The 18,627-nt window shown below is 48.4% G+C and overlaps 1 protein-coding gene across 3 annotated transcripts in view; it reads right to left on the bottom strand.

Annotated features, from left to right (window-relative positions):
* PIK3R6 (phosphoinositide-3-kinase regulatory subunit 6) overlaps nucleotides 1–18,627 on the bottom strand; it is a 521,088-nt gene that overhangs the window by 267,013 nt on the left and 235,448 nt on the right. For all 3 annotated transcript variants that reach the window (XM_085616834.1, XM_085616836.1, XM_085616835.1), the window contains one exon: nucleotides 3,120–3,188. In XM_085616834.1, the coding sequence (XP_085472960.1) occupies nucleotides 3,120–3,188 (69 nt within the window). The remainder of the gene's footprint in view (nucleotides 1–3,119; nucleotides 3,189–18,627) is intronic.

Genomic DNA, 18,627 nt, shown 5'->3' with positions numbered 1-18,627 from the left:
AAAACATTTCTCTATTTGGTATTAATGCATTTGTGAGCCTTCTGATGGAAACTAACAAGTTTTCTTTCACAGATCTCATTATTTGATACAAACGCTTTTAACAGTTAGTTCAGGATTCTAATTATTTAACAACTTCACAGTACTTGATTGTGCTCAGTTACACATGTTCTTTTTGTAACCATAAAAACGTGCTCTACATGCAGACACTAAAGACACTTAGGGCCCCATTACGTTGGCGGGCAGACATTGTCCGCTCGCCACCGTAACGGACAGCGGGACCGAGCGCCAGAGGTACGGCGGTCCCGCCAGGCCAATTAGGATGCGCCTGCCACACTGGCGAGCGCATCCTCAACTTTAACATTGCGACGGGCGGTGCTGTAAGCAGCACCCGCCGCAATGTTAAAGTCCATGTGTTGTAATATGAAAGTCCATAGGAGGCCTGGTTGTGGTTCCAAGTAGTAACTTTATTCAGATTGTAGTTACAGAAGCTTTAAGTATAGCCAAGATGGTAAGTAGGCCTGTATGTACGCCCCACCAGGAGCAGCCTCCTAGCTGCTCAGCCTTCTGACACCAACTGACTCCCATCAGGCACCCAACATTCCAAGACCTAATCAACATTCCACACATACTCAGGCTGAACAACAAAGGGGAAAGAGCGAGCACAGAAAGAAGAGTAAAAATCCCCATACTACACCATGTTGTGCATTCCCATGCACAACGTGACAGGCACCGCGCGGTGCCTGCCACCTTGTGCATGGCAGTGAGGGGGGGTATACCCCCCCAGTGCAGTCACCCACCCCCCCGGGGCCCCCAGCGTCGATCTCTGCATGCCTTTCCATGGCAGAGTCTCCGCCATGGAAATGCATGCACACCGCACACATCGTAATATGGAAGGCACCGCCACCGTATTGTGGGCCTTTTCTGCCCGACAGGTAATCGTGACGATTGCCTGCCGGCGGAAAAGCAGCGGACGGTCTTTCCGTCCGCCGTGGTACCCCTCGCCATACTAATTTGGCGGGGGTATAACAGGAACAGATGGTGGGCGGATCTCCACCGCCGGGCCGTCAGTGGCGATCCGCCCGCCATCCAAATAGGGCCCTTAATGTTAAAAGTAATCCAGGTAAAAACTTCTGAGCGAGGTTGAAGTCCATTTGCAATGAATCAGTTACACACGCTCTCTTTGGAACTACAAAAACGGACTCTACATGCAGACACCAAAGGGGCTTACTATTCTAACTAATCCAAATAAGAAATTCTGTAGGCGATCAAGCCTGTACACAAGAAGAAATAAAATAAAAATAGAAAGATGTGTTCCGAAAAAGGCAGTGCTGCAGTCACCAAAGAAGCTGAATGGCGAAAATAATCTAATTAAAATGTTTAAAAGAATCCAAACAGTGAAAACAGTGCAGCTACACAAATATCATGCAGTCAAACAAACGATCTTAAAGACAAGAAAAAAAGTAAGTCCATGAAAAGAGGATAAATTTTAAACTTGGTCCAGGTTCCATCGAAAGAAAAACACATGAAAAGAAACCAGAAACTAACAGAAATAAACAGGAAATAAGACGCTACACCCAATAACAAGCTGGGAAAACAGAGTGACAAGCAGACCAACAAATAGTAAGTAGGGGTGGGCTGAAAGTCCCTTTTAACATTTTGTTTGTTTAAATCCCAAGAGATTGCATAAGCACAGGGCAAGCCTTGTGCAGTCGAAACCCAATGCCCCTGTGTAATGTAACTGGAGCTCATGTAAAACTCTCCAATGCTTTGGGTCGTGTTTGTGTTATATAAAACTGCAGAGATAAATAAAAACATGTAATTTTTATTCAAGTCTGCAGTAGGGAGGAGACGGAGAGGGCAGTGCCCTGGACGCTGGGTTCAGCATTACACGGCAGCCTCCTCTGACAAGTGCGGAGTCAGACCTTTCCCACAAGGCCTTCCCTGGCCCCTGGTCAGAGTGGAGCGGGCTGCTCCGCGCTGCCTTCTTACCGCTCACATTAAGTTTGTCGAAATCATTTTTCAGCACAAAATGTAATTTGCCTAAGAAAGGAGGAAGGAGATTTTCCATTCAAGAAAACCCTGAAAAACTGAAGTGAAAATGCCTTTGAAGCAGCACAAAAGAGACTACAGAGGAGACAGGTTTCAGATCCTCACCTGGTGCCGGAACAGATCAATTGCTTGGCAACCGCAGGGGTGAACAATGAACACGGGGTGACTGTGCGGTAGAAGGGAGTTAACCAGCTCACGGCTTCCACCTCAGATCCCATTACTATTAATATACAGCTATGAGCCAGCAGGGGCTTTTAGCAGTAACTGACTAGAACAGCAACAGCCACAGAGCTAGTGCCGATCCACCCGATCTGGCAGCAATAGACGACGCGGATGCAAGCTCAAGGAAGGCGTCATGTTGACAACTGGACTTAGCATTGGCTTGTACTGGATAGCGTAAGAAAGAGGTAGGTTGTGGTATGGTGCTCGCTATTCGGTCACCACTCTTCACTGTATTGAAAACTCGATAAATACCATAGAACGAAAACTTTTCACCATTATTCAGATTGGCTCTTCGAGCCACAGCGGGCTCCAGTGCCTCGCCCGTGGCCAGATGTGCTGTTAGGAACACAGTGGACGCACGGCCTTGCCTTCAGTCGTTTGTGCTCACGGGATAGAGAGACTGTGCGTCCCCAACCCGGGCCAGATGTGCTCCATGGAATAAGGCTGCTGCACTGCGTCACCCTGCTCAGATGTGCCTTGTTCCAGCAAGCGCTGTGTCAAGTGCCCTGTGTTTCCGAGAGGAAGTGGAGTCTTCCTTTCATATCAGTGCAGGATTGGTTAGCATCACTCCTTGGTGAGCAGTTTAACTTACACAGGTAGTACTGTATCAGTGTGCCTAAGTTGACTTGCATTTCTATGTGCCATTACCACAAAAATACAACTCTTTGGACCTACTTTTTAATTGTTGGCGAGTCCTTGGAGTAAAGTCCTTCTTTAGTGCCGATGAGAATGGTCAAATTAAAATCCTATTCTGTGTCAATGGTATGTATACGAATATCTGGTCACATTTGACTAGGGTCACAGCAACGAAGTGTATTCCCAACCTTGATAAAATGGTGTCTCCTTACCTTGATGATTGCATACATAAGCATGTGAAGCAGGGGGACAATCTGATGTTTATGATCACCTTTTTCGGCCTACAAAGAGAAAAGATACTATTATTCCAATAGGGCCGGGTAACATTAACCATAATTGAAATGTCAAACAGTGCTATTAGTTAGCAAACATACATTTCAATATAAGATGGAGCTAGGAACCACCAAGCCTACCTAGACTATCCAGTTCACTGACCTTGAATGCTTTCGATCTTTTAAGCCGCATCACTTTTTTTCACAATGGAGGTAGGAGGAAGAAGGGTGTCGGGGAAGCCAGAAGGTGGCTGAAGGTGGCAGAGGCGATGAGGGATAGTGATGCAGAGCCTGGGGTAAACAGAGACGGGATGCACTGAAAGGGACAGGCGTAACCTGCCTGTCCATTTGGTGCCCAGTGTAATTTGGCTGTCGTGGCAGGCTTAAACTATTCCATTGCATTTTATGGAGTATCCGCTCAAGGACAAGGTAATTTAGGGCAGCCTCCTAGGGCACCACCAGTACAAAGGCATCAGGTTGCCCTTAAAAGAAGCAAAAGCCACGCATGTTGCCTGATTCTGGTGGCAGAGGGCACCAAAATATCACTTTGCCTAAGTTGAAGTTCACTTTATGGAATAATAGAATTAGGGGCAGGAAAGAGAGGGAGAGAGCGAGAAAGAGAAAATAGAAAAGAGAGGTGAAGTTAGGAGAGTTACACATAGGATAGAGATTGAGAAAGTAATTTCAAACAGTTGGGAAGCATAAAAGCGAAGGAAGGGTACAAGAGGGTATGGACAAGGAAGAGCAGTGCAACTAACTCACTATAATCAATGCCGTACTAACTCACAGGATGTGCAGGCAATGGAACAAAGAGCACAAATTCTCTTCTCAAGGGTGCCACTAGCCATAATCTTGACTGAGATTAGTGACTAAGAATTTGGAAGCCATAGGCTCTGCACTCAAGCTCATTTTTGTCATGTAATTTGTGCTCTTTGCTCCATTGCCTGCACATCCTGTGAGTAAGTACGGCATTCATTACAGTGAGTTAGTTACACTGCTCTGCCTTGTCCATACCCGCTTAGGATCTGATTTACAGAGGCATCATTTGACGGCTGGTGCCAGGGCTTGTTGCACAAGGACACCTGATACAATTAAAACTAGTGTGAGGTGCAGAAGCCACAGTCCGCCGACAAAGTATCTGTGTTAATTTTGCAAAACAGAATTAAGCCTGCAGAAGGGCACTGTTTACACTTAAGGTCATTTTTTGGGCCTTTTACACTAACTCTGCATTACCCATAGATGGCACCATGTGGCTGCTACCTTACCTCTCTGTAGCCGTCTTCTGTGTAATTATTTTGTATGCATAATTGTGAAGAATTTGAGATGTAATCACATTATTTAAGAAACTGCAGTTAGCGCTGTCGCTTATATTTCAAGGCATTCTCTACTTTTAACTGTAAAAACAAATAGCGTTAAACAGGAGTAAAGCCAACTTATATATGCTAAATATCCAGTTACAGTGAGTACAAAACCGAAGTGAAAGCTAAATATCATGCAGGAACATAACATTCCAATATCCGATTTAAAAATCTGCAGTAACTTCTTGAAGGAACCATCAGCCCCGAGAGGCTGGACCAGTGGCCAGATTCACAAATAATTATGTGCACCAATGGTACATTTTTCCAGATTTGTAAATGTCTTTTTGAGGATGACACTGTGGAGTTTGTGGGTTTTGGTTCACCTGCAACCTCACTTGTTGATATTCCAAAATGTACAGGTTTTGTGTCCACCATGGACTTCCACACAACTGTACACCTGTTTTTAAGGGAACGGCGAGGAAACACCTGCATATTTAAGGGGCTGCAGTTGAAATGATTCCTCCAAAGGGGAAAAGGAGAGGTGAAAACATTGCATGTGCTAATGTACTTTCGCATTCCCTTGCCATCAGTCAAGAAAAATAGTCATGTGCCCATGTTATATACGGAGTACTCCTTGGGAAGTACAAGTGTTGTATTTTTCTTTGAGAACTCTGCAAAAGGGTAAGTTTTCCTACACGAGCAAGAACAATCATATGGTCACAAGTTTCTGACTTTTTCTTTTTACCATCACAATATACAAATAAAAACATCCAAAGCTAATATAATACATTATTGCTGCATTGTAAAACAGTCATTTGTTGTGTCCAAGTCAAGGTGATTTTGTGACACGCATAAAACAGCTCAATTTATATATATCATCTTGTATTCTACAGTGACAATAAAGTGCATTAATAGTTTGGTAGATAAATGGACCCGTTATTTGTAAACTTAGTGCACAATGAGCCAGGATGAATTGTATAAGTACAGTGCTGGACAAGATACAGAATACAAGCATAGAAATTCTAAAAACGCTGATCGTTCCCTTTAAAAATGCATGAACTCCTTTCCTTTGGGTTTATTCCAAACAATGTGCCAGTGTATATAATACAACTAGCAAGGCCGCTTACTCCAGATCACGTTACTGTAATTGAGGTTTGTTTCAAATACTTCTCACGTCTGAGCCAGACTTTAACAGGAAGCGACTGAGAACACAATAGGGCCAGATGTATTAGTTTCAGAATTCGCTGTGCCTGTAAGCAATGGACAACCCCCATGTTCAAAACAGACTGGGCGCAGCCATCTTCGGCGCGTGCCACGATACACAGGGCATGCGATCAAAATATGTTCCACTGTTTCCGGGTACGAGCTGCAGGCAGGGCAAACAGAAACCTGGTATTTAGGTCTCGCCTAGGTAGCGCGCATGTGCTGCATTAGGAGATGACCTTTAGAAATTGGTCAGCTCTTTCCAAGCACTCGTGCTTGTGCTGGCATCCACCTTGCGGGAGCGAGCAGCGGCGTGCACGCTAATTAAAAACAGATGGCCCGTGCGCCGCTACTCGCTCCCGCAAGGTGGAGCACAAGCACGAGGGCTTGAAAAGCTTGAATTAGCGTGGTCGCTTTCACCACGCTAATTCGAAACACATGGCACCCTGCGCGCAATTGTTAATTAGCACGTTCGCTGCGCTGCCGTGCTCGGGATGCCAGGAGCGGCGTGTGACCAGCGCTTGTTTTACCAGCCACCTCTCTCCCTTGCCTTTGATCTTCCTCTTGTCATTTTCTCTATCACCCCATCTGCCTCAAGCTGTCTTCTCATCTCCCACTCTCTCTCTCCGCTTTCTCTCCTTCCTTCTCACTCTCCCTCCTACCCCTCTCCTCTTCCCATGTCCGTTTTTGCTCTTATTCTCCTTTCTCTCGCTTCTTCACACTCTTATGTTCTCCCTCTCTTTTCATTCCCCCTCTCTCCTCTGCCTTTGTCTCACCTTTCTTTTGCCTTCTCTCTCCCCTCACGCTCTCTCGCTCTCGCCCCCACTCTCTTCCTTTTGTTTTCATCTCTGTTGCTCCTTCTCATCTCTCCCTCTCTCTCCTTGCCTCGTTGCCCTGCTCCCTCCTTCCTACTTCTCCCTGGAAGCTCTGAGTGGAATTACCCCAGCCATAACAGCTTCGGAAGCGGCCCAGCTAAGAGCTAATCAATGCAGGGCAGGCCCCCTGGCTCCTTCCCGTGCTGGGCAGCAGCGCAGCCATTTCCCGCTCTACCCGCCATGATTACAAACTTCAGGCCCGCTTTGTCCGAAGGCAGGCAGAGGGAAAAATCTAATTTGCTGCCCAGAGAAAACACGGCCTCCATCACGCTGCTTCCCTACAGCCCAGGAAGGAGCCTCGTCCCCTAGGTGCCCAGGGGGGTGAGTGGAGAGTGACCTATTGGCTATGCCAATGCTTGTTTTTTTGTACTTTTTTGCTTCTAATTTTCAGAAAGAAGGCACCACATTAGGCGACGATGGCACATGCCAAATTTTGACATCATTTAAAACGAAAACGTTTACAAAAGAGTGAAAGAATGAAAAAGCAGGGTATATAGGATGGTCCAGACCGATATCTGAAAGACTATACTCCGAAGCTCCGGTAACTTGCAATAGTATTGTGTGTGGAGTTTTGAGGCAGCTTATTTGGGACTATAGGAAAATAATACAAACATAATTCAGTGCACAACCCAAATAGTAATATAAGCTATGTGGATATGGTCTATGAGGTATACATCCCACATAGTCAGTCGTGGGAATTCTGGTTGATTTGGTTTAAATAGGTTTGTAAAGGCTGCCCTTTGAGCCCTATGGGCATTGCGTGCCTGCAACTACTCGCTTGCCCTCCTCTTCCCCACCTTTGAACTCTGCACCGCCATGGTGCCCTCATACTTTTGCTGCCTGATGTTTCAAACCAGCCCGGTGCAGGAAGCTGTTGGGTCTACGTTAAAATCACGGCCTGTCTCAGTGTTGGCTACAATGGGTTCAGGGACAACAGTAAAACCAGTTGGTAATGATATTTTGAAATCATGCCCGATTAAGGTGTCAATCAAGGAGATGTGATCACTATCATTACTTAAAGAAATGTGAGTCTGTCACAGAGGCGTAGCTAGAGCTTGTGGCGCCCGGGGCTATCGCTCAGATTGCCGCCCCTGGGGGGGGAGGGGAGGGAGGTTTGCTGGGGAAAAAGGACGGCAAGCACTTGAAAGAGGACCGAGAGACACGTAGTATCGCCGCTAATAGTTACCTCGATCATGCAAGTTACATGCACATACATGACACGGTCCAAGGCTACACAGTTGAATACACCGGTGACTGGCAGTACAATAGAGAAAACACATACTGCATGATCTATCTGGGGACTCAGAAACACCGCATGTGACATCCATCACAGAGCTGCGTGAACAATTACCTGGTAATGCCCTCAGCACAATGCAAACATGCACATACATGACACTGTTCAGGGATCCATCATCTACAGCTGACATTAAATGACCATTCATCATGGTCCCCCCATTAAAGCAGTGCACTTTGTGATCTGCATGGTACATGTTCTTTGCAGCAGGCACATTAACCCTCTGTGCTACCTTTCCAGGAGTCAACCCTTCCACTAGACAAAACTCGATCTCTCTCTAGGAAGAACATTAATCACCGAAGTTATCATGACATTTTTATTGTTTCTGAAAATTGCTGGAGGCCAGGAAGGAGGCAGCAAGTTTTTTAAAAACCATAATATACTTGCAAACACTACGCACCCACCCGAAATAGGTACCCAGTGCGGTCACACCGTTCGCACCGCCCTAACCTGCTCAGGGTTCATGTGACCAAAGTCTGTAAAGTGAGGCTGATGTGTTTGGATGTGAATAAAACCAATCTGGCCACTTTGCAACCACTCTGTCTTGCTTTATTTAGTTATGTATTCATTTTTCATATTTAAAACCTTCTATTTCTCTCCATCCCGCTGCACATTGGAATAGGAAAATGTCAGACAAAAGGGCATTTCTGGCAAGAGTGGTTTTCTTTTTTGCATCCATTTCACAGGGAAGCAACTAAATGAAAGAAGGAAAGATGTTGTGAACCGTTTGTTCAAGTTATGGTTTTCAGTAAGTGAGGAGCAAGACAGAAAGAGAGGGAATAATAGGAAGAGAGGGTGGGGGACAGCTGCCAGCACAGAAAAGAAGAGGACATTGCCCGAGTCCTATTCCTCCTCTGCCCGTCCCCGAACGTCCACGAAAGCAAGCCGAGCCTTATCTGAATGCCTTTGTCTGCCCCCAAAATAGTGCCGCCTGGGATGGACCGCCCCCCCCCCCCCCCCCACCTAGCTACGCCACTGGAGTCTGATACAGAGGCTGAGGTGGAAAATGTGGTGAGGTAGAGACAGAAGTGAGCTAGAGAGTCATGCGAAGGGAGTAAAGAGAGGCGAGATAGAGATAGCAAGTTGAAATAGGAGAAATGTAGAGAGCTGGGAGAAAGAGAAAGGGGAGTAATCAGACTGAAAAGGGTAGAGAAAAGGAAGTAGCAAGAAATTAAGGTATGAGAGAGATTTGGGGTAGAGGAACGAGAGGAAGAAAAAGGGGAGATGTTGAGAGTTCAGGCAGCGACGGAATGTAGAGGAAAATTAACATTTGATTGTTTTAAACAGTAGCTTTGAACATATGGTACATTGCCACTCTTTTGACCAGGCCACCTTTGAATCTTGATGGCTTAACTCCTTCCCCGTTACTGATGATGCCTGTGTCTCACAAATTATTGTGCCATCCAAATCTCTGAACTTTTAGTACGAGTCTGTCGCTTTTTCCCACTTGAGTTCTAAACATTCCGAAACTGAGCATTTGCTGCCTCTGCTCTGCCAGAGGACTTGTACTCACAAATGCCATTCCCTATGTGGTTCCTTCTTAACATCCTGGAAGTGACTTATGCCATTTGCCATATTGACAAAGACTTGGGATAGATGAATCGTCAATCAGGACTGCAGTTGTGTATGCAGCAAAGTGAGGTTTCCCCAGTCAGCTGAGGAAAGTAATAAGAATATTTTGCCTGGACTTTTTGTACTGCTTAACTTTCTTACCTTTCTCTGGCATGCTACCCATCCCCCAAGTCCTACTGAGAACTGGACTCCTATGATAGCTTGAACTTGTGTAGTATATGCACATCACAAACTTCCATTGCTGGTGGGGTGTATTCCCAGGTGGAAACTTCACATTCGGTTCATGCATAAAGCACAGGTATGGGTTTACAAGTGCCTGCATTACATATAGCTATTACAGAAGGGGTCGCAGATGCTTGTGTGGGCTATTCCGTAATACTAGGAAATCCCTATGCCTCTGCGTCATATTACAAACGCCTGCGCAGAGGCAACCTCTCCCAGGCATGCAAGTTCGCTCTCCCTTATAATTTCATGGCCCCCATTCATTACACCCCCTTCTCCCCACACATTTCGAAGGACACAAGGTTATGCTGTTAAAAAGGCCACAGTTTTATTGCATAATACATGAAGCATGGATCAACATTTCACAACGTTCATAGTTGGTCATTAGTGACCCATGTTTTGCCATCATTTGCATTTCTTGGTCTCCCACTTGTTCTGTTTCTTTCTAGCCCACAGCACTAATCCTGTGGTCAGTTCCACAGGTATTCCAGTGTTTATAGATTCTAGTCTTCTCTTGCTACAGACCTCGTAGGCAGCTGTTAGACTTGGGCCGGGCTGCAAGTTGCGGTCCGCCTGGCCTGTACTTTTGCTGACCGCTCGCCTGCTCCTCTGTGACCCTGCCGTGTGGCATCCCAAGGGCATTGGCTGGGCAGCCCTGCAATTCTGGCTGTCTTTGTGTGCCGTCACCTGCTCAACTGTGCCCCTGCCGTGAGGCATCCCAAGGGCACTGTTTGAGCACCTCTTCTATCTAATTTACTCTTTTTGTAGGTACCTTTCTGTGCTGCCTCCGTCACGCTGCCAGCGGTTTCCCGATCAGTGGCAGCTCTCCTTTTACTCTGCTCCCTCAAGAAAAACCCAGCTGCTCCAGAACCCTGACTATCTTCAACAGGAACATATTCATGCCCACCCCGGTCAGATGTACCCCATCCCCAGCATGGTAACCTAAGATTGATCAGCCCATGTCTCACGAAACCCCAGCCGTTCGCCCTACATATTTCTGCCGTCGTGATGTTGAGCTTTTGTCTGGAGCTGCCCACTGCCCCTGGTACGATGGCCCCCCACCATACCCGTCATGCTATCAATTCTGACCAAACCAGCTCTGCCGAGAATATCATTTTTGCCAGTGCCGCCACACTTAAGGTCATAGCGCTCAACAACTCTCTCCTCCCTATGCTCGCTAGGTCGTTCCCTCCCAAATGTGCGACGACTGCATCTGGGCCCCTTTTGCTCCGCAATTCTCTTTGCATTGCCCGGAGTAGCTGCTCCCACCTCATGCCCTGTTGCCCCATCCATGTCATCTGTGTTTCTCATCCATATCCCTTAGAGGTCCTAGCATGCCGCTGCCCATCGTTGTGCCCGTGTGATGTATGAATGCCCCATGATCTATACCATGCGCCGACCCACCATCGGACGGTATCTGCCTGCAGTTTTCAGGGCCAGCAGTGCTTTCACATCAAATCCATGATTTCCCACATTTGCCCAGGCATCTGTGTCATGTTCCGTTCTGCTTCCGGCGCCAACTCCCTGAATCTGTCCCTCTGGAAATGAGATGGCATCTGCTATCGAGTTGTCCATCCCTGCAATCTGTCGCTCCCTAACCACTGTGTTAACCAGCTCCCATAGCAGCCGCACCACTGCGGGTCATTTTGCAGATCCCGTGTTTATTGCTTGGACTACTGCGTGATTGTCTGACCACAGCGTGATTTGTCAGTTTCTTAGCCTGCTCTCCCAGATAGTGAAAGCCACTATAATTGGGAAGAACTCCAAGAACGTGATGGTTTTTGTGAGCCCTGCACTATGCCATGCCTCAGGCCAGAGTGTTGCTGTCCATGCGGTGCCCATGACTGCCCCAAAACCATGCCCGCCAGCGGCATCTGTGTACAGCGCCAGCTGTTCAGATGTCACCCACAGCACCCTCCACATGAGTGTCCCGTTGAACCCAGATAGGAAGGCATCCCATTGTCTCAGATCCTCTTTTACCCCTTGAGTGAGGCGGACCCTGTGGTGCTTTTTTGATAATCCTTTCGTCGACCATGCCAATCTGCTAGCAAATGGCCGTCTGCCCGGGATCCCCCTGTTAGCCAAATTAAGCTTCCCCATCAGCTTTTGTACCTCTGTCAATGTCGCTTTTTTCTTGTGTCGCAGCTGCCTTATCAATTGCTGCAGCTCCGCTACCTTATCTTTGGGCAACCTATACATACCCATCTTGGTGTCCAACTCGATCCCCAGGAAAGAGAGGTTAGTCGTCGGGCCTTCAGTCTTGTCTGGTGCCAGTGGCAACCCCAGCTCCTTTGCTAAATCTTTGACTTGCTACAGTAGGTACATTCATCAGTTCCTGGCTGCCCGATGAAGAGGAAGTCATCTAAGTAGTTCAAGCGTCCCCCGCAGGGTGGCGTCTACCCAATTCCCATTCCAGGAAGCTGCTGAAGGCCTCAAAATAGGCACATGAGATTGCACAACCCATAGGTAGGCATTTGTCATAGTAGTATGCAAACGTTAGCTAAAAACCCAGCAGGTGGTAGCTGTAGGGCTGCACTAGAAAGAGGTAGAAAGCCGCCTCTATGTCTGTTTTTGCCAGCAGCGTGCCCTGCCCCAACGGTCTATTCTGGTCCATTGCTTCGTCCAACTATAAGATCCAGACCGTCATTCACCGACATACCCTTCGAGTAGGATAGATGGTGTATAAGGCGGTATTTTCCTGGCTCCTTTTTGCCCCCAGCCCTAGTGGGCATACCATCAAGCCTCCAGTGGAGGCTCGTGAAAAGGACCTGCTACCCTCCCTAGCTTGACCTTTTTCTGCACTTTTTGCCTGGCCACTCTGGGGTTCTCCCTTACAGATTAAGTTCCGGCTAATTCTTGGGGCAACTTTGCCTTTGTAGGGTATGCTGAAACCTGTTGTGAAGCCACCGGCCAATAGTTGTGAGTCTTCCTGTTTTGGGTATGTGCTCAGTAATTGCACCAATCTTTAGACTCTTATGGGGGTAGGTAATGCTTTAATTGGTGCCTGCTCTCTCCTCTCCCCGGGCCCCGGCTCCTGTCGCTCTCTATTTCTTGCTTCTGCTGTTGTCACTATCCCTCGCTCCTCTGGACTGTTTACATCGGATTGCTGGGTGAGTGCTGCCGTAATTTCCACAACACTGCTGGAACCTGCAGGCCTGTCCCTATTTGCACTCATCCTTGTCAAATTTCCAGCATGTGGCTGTGCGTCCTTTCCCGGCTATCCCCCCAGGTGTACTCTTGTACCTTGTGCCCTGCGTGTTGTTTTTGAATTTCCCTATATACCCTGAGGGGCGAAAATTGCTTTCAGGTGCTCCTACCCCTTCCCTGGCGGCTACCATGTGGTTTGTGAAACCTTGCACATCCTGGTGGTCCCAATCTATGACCGGCCATGTCTGAATTTGGTTCTGGAAGTGCTCATCATAATGCAGCCATGCCTCTCCCTAATACTTTTGCTGTGCCTCATGCACTTTTTGTTCATGCAGGAACAGTGCGGTTGTGCTCTGCATGATTTTTTCTACAAAGATACATGCCAGGATCCTAAATGCTCGCAGCCAGTTCTCTATGGACCTCTCTATCCTGGGCTTGCGTTTCTCCCTACTAACCTCCACCTTCTTGTCCTGTGTTGTGAGATCTAGCCCTGCTTGGCGCACCTCTATTAAGGAAAAGATGTACTCCTTCCTCCATATTCTCTCTTTTACCGCTATGGGTATCAGATTGACCAAGCCAGTGTAGTGATGGGAGGATCCCTCGGGAGGGGCAAATCTACTCGCTCGCAGGGTTGGACCCGGGTCCCTTTGCTTGCCCCGCTGTTTTTGGGCTTGTCCCCTTTATCTCCTGCCGACCCGGCCACTGGGGGCTTCTCCCCCCGCGCTCCCCATGGACCTGCTCCCTGATTCCTTCCTATTTGTGCACCCTTCTGCTACTCCTGCTTATCCTGTATCTGGCTGGCTGGCCCCCCTTACCCCCAGGCGGCGTGACTGACGAAGGGGCATCCGCTCTGAACTGGTGCCGTGGCACTGGCCATGGCCACCATGGCAGCCCATCTGCTGCATTGCCGGGGGCTCCCCATGCCTCACCCTGGAATCTGCCCCCTGCAGGGCCGGTCCCCGCACTGGCATGCCAATGGTAGGGGGAAACCCATGGTCCCTGCGCTGTGTGGTTAGTTACCCCTCGCTGTGTCTCATTGTTGGCAATACTACTCGGTCTCCCTTGGGCTTGCCACCCTGACCCTTTTTGCAGTGCACTTTGCTCACCATTGGTATTCTTGTCTGCAGTGCTCTTGCCTCGCCGGGGGGCGCCGTTGTGGCTACAGGTCCCCTTCAGATATACTGCTGCGGATGTCCTCTGGCTCCTCGACATCCACTTCAGATGGCAGTTTGTGTGCATCCAGATTTGCCCTTTATCGCCTGTTTTCCCTTAGGTGCAGCTGCCGTGGCCTCCTTTTCCCGTGGCTGCTGGGCGTTCTCTTTTTGTTGGGGGATCTTTCACCTGCAGGGTGCCGTCTTTTTGGCTGCATACCCCTTCCCTTGTGGCCCAGCCAATGCCTTGTCGTCTAACTTGGGTTTTTTGGCTGGTCCTCCACCAGCCCAATCACTCAGTTGCCGTTCCACCCATCTCTTCCATTTCATTGCGATCAAGGCCCTGCCTATTTCCAACATCGCCTCCAGGTCGTCATCCATAGCCGGCTTGGAGATCCTTGACCTTTCTTTGCCTGACCTCGGTTGTTCCTCACCATCCTGGAAACGCGCCGGACGCCGCCTCTTTCTCCTTGCCATCTGGCCAGTTGCTTCTCCTTGCAATGGAAGGTGACCATGCAAAGATGGAGTGACTGACCCCCTCGGACCCCTTCCCAAGGATTGGACGACGATAATTAAATTGCTGACTTTTCTTCTTAAGAGTGCCTGCCCGAGCCCCACACAGTCTGTGCAGTGGGCTGTGAAGTGTCAGCCGTTACAACCCCTCTGTGTAATATAAATGGTTCCAAGGGATTTAAAAGAAAATTGGGATTGCCCTGCCGATTGCCCAGCTACTCACTGCCGTCACTTGTGGGGCCCGCTTTCTCAAAGAAGGCCCCTCCTGCTTTAAGATGTGGCTGTTTTAAGATGTGATGTGCCCAGGATCGCACCGACACTGCCGGCCAGTCTCCCGCTCACCCACCGAGCGTTCATACGCACGCTATGCCCCTGCGCAGGCTATTCCCCTCCGGAGGCCGCCGCTGGCAGGAGCGGGGTTGCTGGGGGCTCGCAGGAACAGATTCCGCGTTCCCAGGGAGGGGCCCGCTCTGCTCCAAGGGATGCGCCTCGTGGAGCCGAGCCCCCCCACTTGACAGGGAGAGACAGGAACGTCTCCTAGCCTCACCACACATACATTTTCTCTACGGAGGCTGGCAGGAGGAGGGGGGCTACTGGAGGCTTGCTGGTTTCGTGGAGCCCGGTTCGACAGGGGTAGAAGCTCGCATAGAGGGGATGCGTTGGCGAGCCTGATCCTCTAGTTCTTGGGGTCTAGGCAGATGGTGCTCCTCTCCGATCTTGCTCTAGATGCCGGTCGCTGAAGCCTCATGGCGCTGTGAAGATCCCCCGCACTCCACACTCTGGACCTTGGATGCTGCTGTTTCGTTGCTCCGGCGAACGTAGAAAGCTGGAAGGAACCTGCTACTGCTGGCATCCACACCAATCGATGGCGAGGTCAGTACACTCCCAAAGTATGGTTTGGGGGGGAACCCCTGTCCTCCCTTTACCCTCTGTCCCTGGCTGCCTCCCAGTTACCCATTGGGAGGCTTTCAAATTTTAAATAACGCACCCAATCCCAGTGCGGCATTTTTCCCTGGCTTTCGCCTCGCGATCTCATTCCCACTCCGCCGCCGCGAGGGGTTCCCGGTGGGCCTCCATTCAGGGCTGGACTGGACGTAGCGGGCACCGGGCAATCCCCTGGTGTGGCGCACGGGTGGGGTGGGGGGGGGTTTTGGGCCCCTGTGGGCCGTTTTTGTTACAGGGACGTTTTTGCAGCATAGCTGCAAAATCGGCCCTGTAACAAAATCGGCCGAAAACCAGCCCTGGCAAAGAGCTCGGGGCCAGCCGAGCACCTTGCCAGGGCCAGTTTTGGTTCCCAGTCCGGCCCTGCCTCCATTGGTCAGCTGCACTTCCCAGCCCACGCTACAAACATGCCCTTAGGAGGTGCACTGAAAAGTATCCTGAGGGTAGCCCTATAGAGGGTCAGACATCCCCCTGCAGGCGCCTGCGGTCACTCACTGCACCCACCTGCTAATGGGTAATGATAAATGCCTGAGCCACTCCTGTAGCTTTTAGTGGCCTGGAATAGTCTGTAGCGTCAGTTTCAGGAGTGAGATGGTTAGTAGTTGTGCTGGTACAGTTATTGGTAGCGTTGGCAGGGGCAATGCAAGCTGCTTTGGCCTCCTGACGAGGCCCCTGGCACTTCCTCTTTTTTTTTTTTTTACAAACTAAGCACTGGCGCTGTTCCAAAGGTTCTTCACTTTGTAAATGAATAATCCTTTGCTCGTTGAGTGGCACAGGTCAAAAACCACAAGACTCACAACACGCAACGCATTAATGATCCCTCAGAAGAGTCTTTGCTCTCATTCTTATGATAAATATTTTTGTTAAATCACCTAGCAACGTTTAACTCAACGGCAGTGGGTTTCCTTGCCTGCACGTACGACGCAAGACTACCTTTAAATTGCAGACGTGGCCTGCACATCAGCACTTGCATTATGTTACATCAATTTAACAACGGATTCAACTCTAAATGGTTCACATTCAGCAGCCGGAGTTACCCATTGGTGGGCCGCAAAAAGAGAAACAACTGTAGTATCGGTGCCCCTTTTTGCAACATTATCTGTCAGATGATGTACGGACCAAAGTGCCTGTTGCTTCGCCTCTGCTATCATTGAAATACCAGATAGTAGATAACAGGGGCGCGCTCAGTAACACATCAGTCATTCGTGGTTAACAGCATTTCTTATCAATAGAACTCTTAGCAGCAACACTCAGTATGAATGTATTACAGTGACATGTCCCAGCAACATGTACAATGGACTATATGAACGATGATCGAAAGACTGCATGCCATCCTTGGAGCTGTGTTGGCACAATGCTTGCCCTACCCAAAAACATTTTCTGGCTTCCGGTTTCCAGAAGACTAAAAGTTAATGTTCCTGTGCTGCTGGTAAACCAAATTATGTTTGGCCGCACACTGCAAGACACGTAAAATCTAAACGCTCTGGCATGGTTTCCAAGGGTATGGTTAATTTATCCAGTGGTTAATTTGTAAAAAAAAAAAATAATAATAAGTGCTGGGGCCCTCGTCAGGAGGCAGCTTGCACCAGCCCATTTCTCCTGTTAGCGCTGCCTAAAACAGAACCACCTACTAACCATAAAAGTGGGGAAAGGATGTACCGTAATGGCCAGAGCTGCTGACTTCGGAGCAGGGGAACTAGGTTCGAGTCTCGGCTCAACATACTGTGATTCTGGGCAAATCCCTTAATCTCCCTGTGCCTACCATAAATTAATGTGAATGTGAATGTGAACTGGTGCTCATTAAAAGCGCTGGTGTTGATGATTAAGTGCAGTTGCTGAGCACCGGAAACCACCGGCTCAAATTAAGCATTGATTGTACAGCTTTTTTGTTTGCTTTTTGGTTTGCGTTACAATTTTACCAAAAAGGGACATTCTTTACATGCGCCCTATCGTTTGACAATAGTCATCTCCATACAGCATGTAGGCACCTGGGCTTAAGGAATTTGTACTCGCAGCCAGAGGTGGCTGAGCCACTGAAAGCTGGAGCAGGCTCGAGGCAGAAGCTCTGGCTCAGCTTGAGCGCTGCTTTGAACCTCGAGCTCAAAATGAGCAGCGCTTTTAGGGCAGGCGATGTGGCTTGGTGGCTACAGCTGCCAACCATATCACATGGGGAACCAGGTTCAAAACGTGGCCTCGGATCAGCAATCCTGTGAACCCCAGCAAATCTCCCGGTGCTAATAAAAAATGTGGAATGTAGCCTATGTCCGTTGGGAAGCGCTCCTATGTCCCTGGGTAAGGTTCACACTATGTAAGACTGCAGAAAATAAAATGCGGGTTCTGCCTGTCACCCACTGCTAATCTGGTCTTCAACAAATTAAGAGCAAAGCGTTAACCTTTGATGTAAGAAAGAGGTACCCATCCTCTGGCTGAATTCCACAGTTTGAAACTGAAAAATCAAGCATCCATTCCAGCTTCTTTGCTTAACCAAACTGAGAACTTAGGCAAATATTTTAATTCACTGAACCTCCTTCAGTTCAAGATCACACATCAAAGCACTGTCAAATACAAGCATTTAGTATGTGGGCTGTACAAAAACCGCTCTGGTGTTTGATGTTGTAGACTATAGTGCTGCTCCATCTCCAATAAGAATCTAGGCCACATTTAGGGTATACATGACGACTGACTTGCTTCTTAGTTCACTTACAGCATTGCTGTCTGGGAGGCGACTGGAATGTTTCTGAATTCATGTTTGAAAACGATCACTTTTAATAAATACTCCTAAATGCAGAGATATAATCTGATGTACTATGAGGAGACGTTTCTCCCTGGTAAAGAAATGGGCAGGGATAATGCGATGTGTGTCTCAATGCCAGGAGAACATACAGCACAAATATGTTGGGTACAGATTCCACTACAGAAGTCAGTCAGAACAAAACGTGAATAGGCAGTAGGTTGTAGGTGGTGGGGGAAACAAAGGCATTAGCCAAACACACCAGCAAGGCAACGTATGTCCTCAAACAGAGTAAATTAGTTAACTGTGCACCAAAGGCTTATAATTACACCATGAATTGCTTAAGAAAGCTTCTACCACTCACTTTCTATATCCAATCCCATCCTCCCACCACCAACCAAGGAGCCAATTGGCAGTAAGAATATTATTGAGCATCGAGTCTGAAAACCAAGGCCTTTTGCTGTGTCGCGGACTGCCACGGATTACTGGGCATGAACTGT

Source organism: Triturus cristatus, chromosome 7, assembly GCF_964204655.1.
Source record: "Triturus cristatus chromosome 7, aTriCri1.1, whole genome shotgun sequence".
Lineage (NCBI taxonomy): Eukaryota > Metazoa > Chordata > Amphibia > Caudata > Salamandridae > Triturus > Triturus cristatus.
This window is presented reverse-complemented; position numbering and strand designations above follow the sequence as displayed.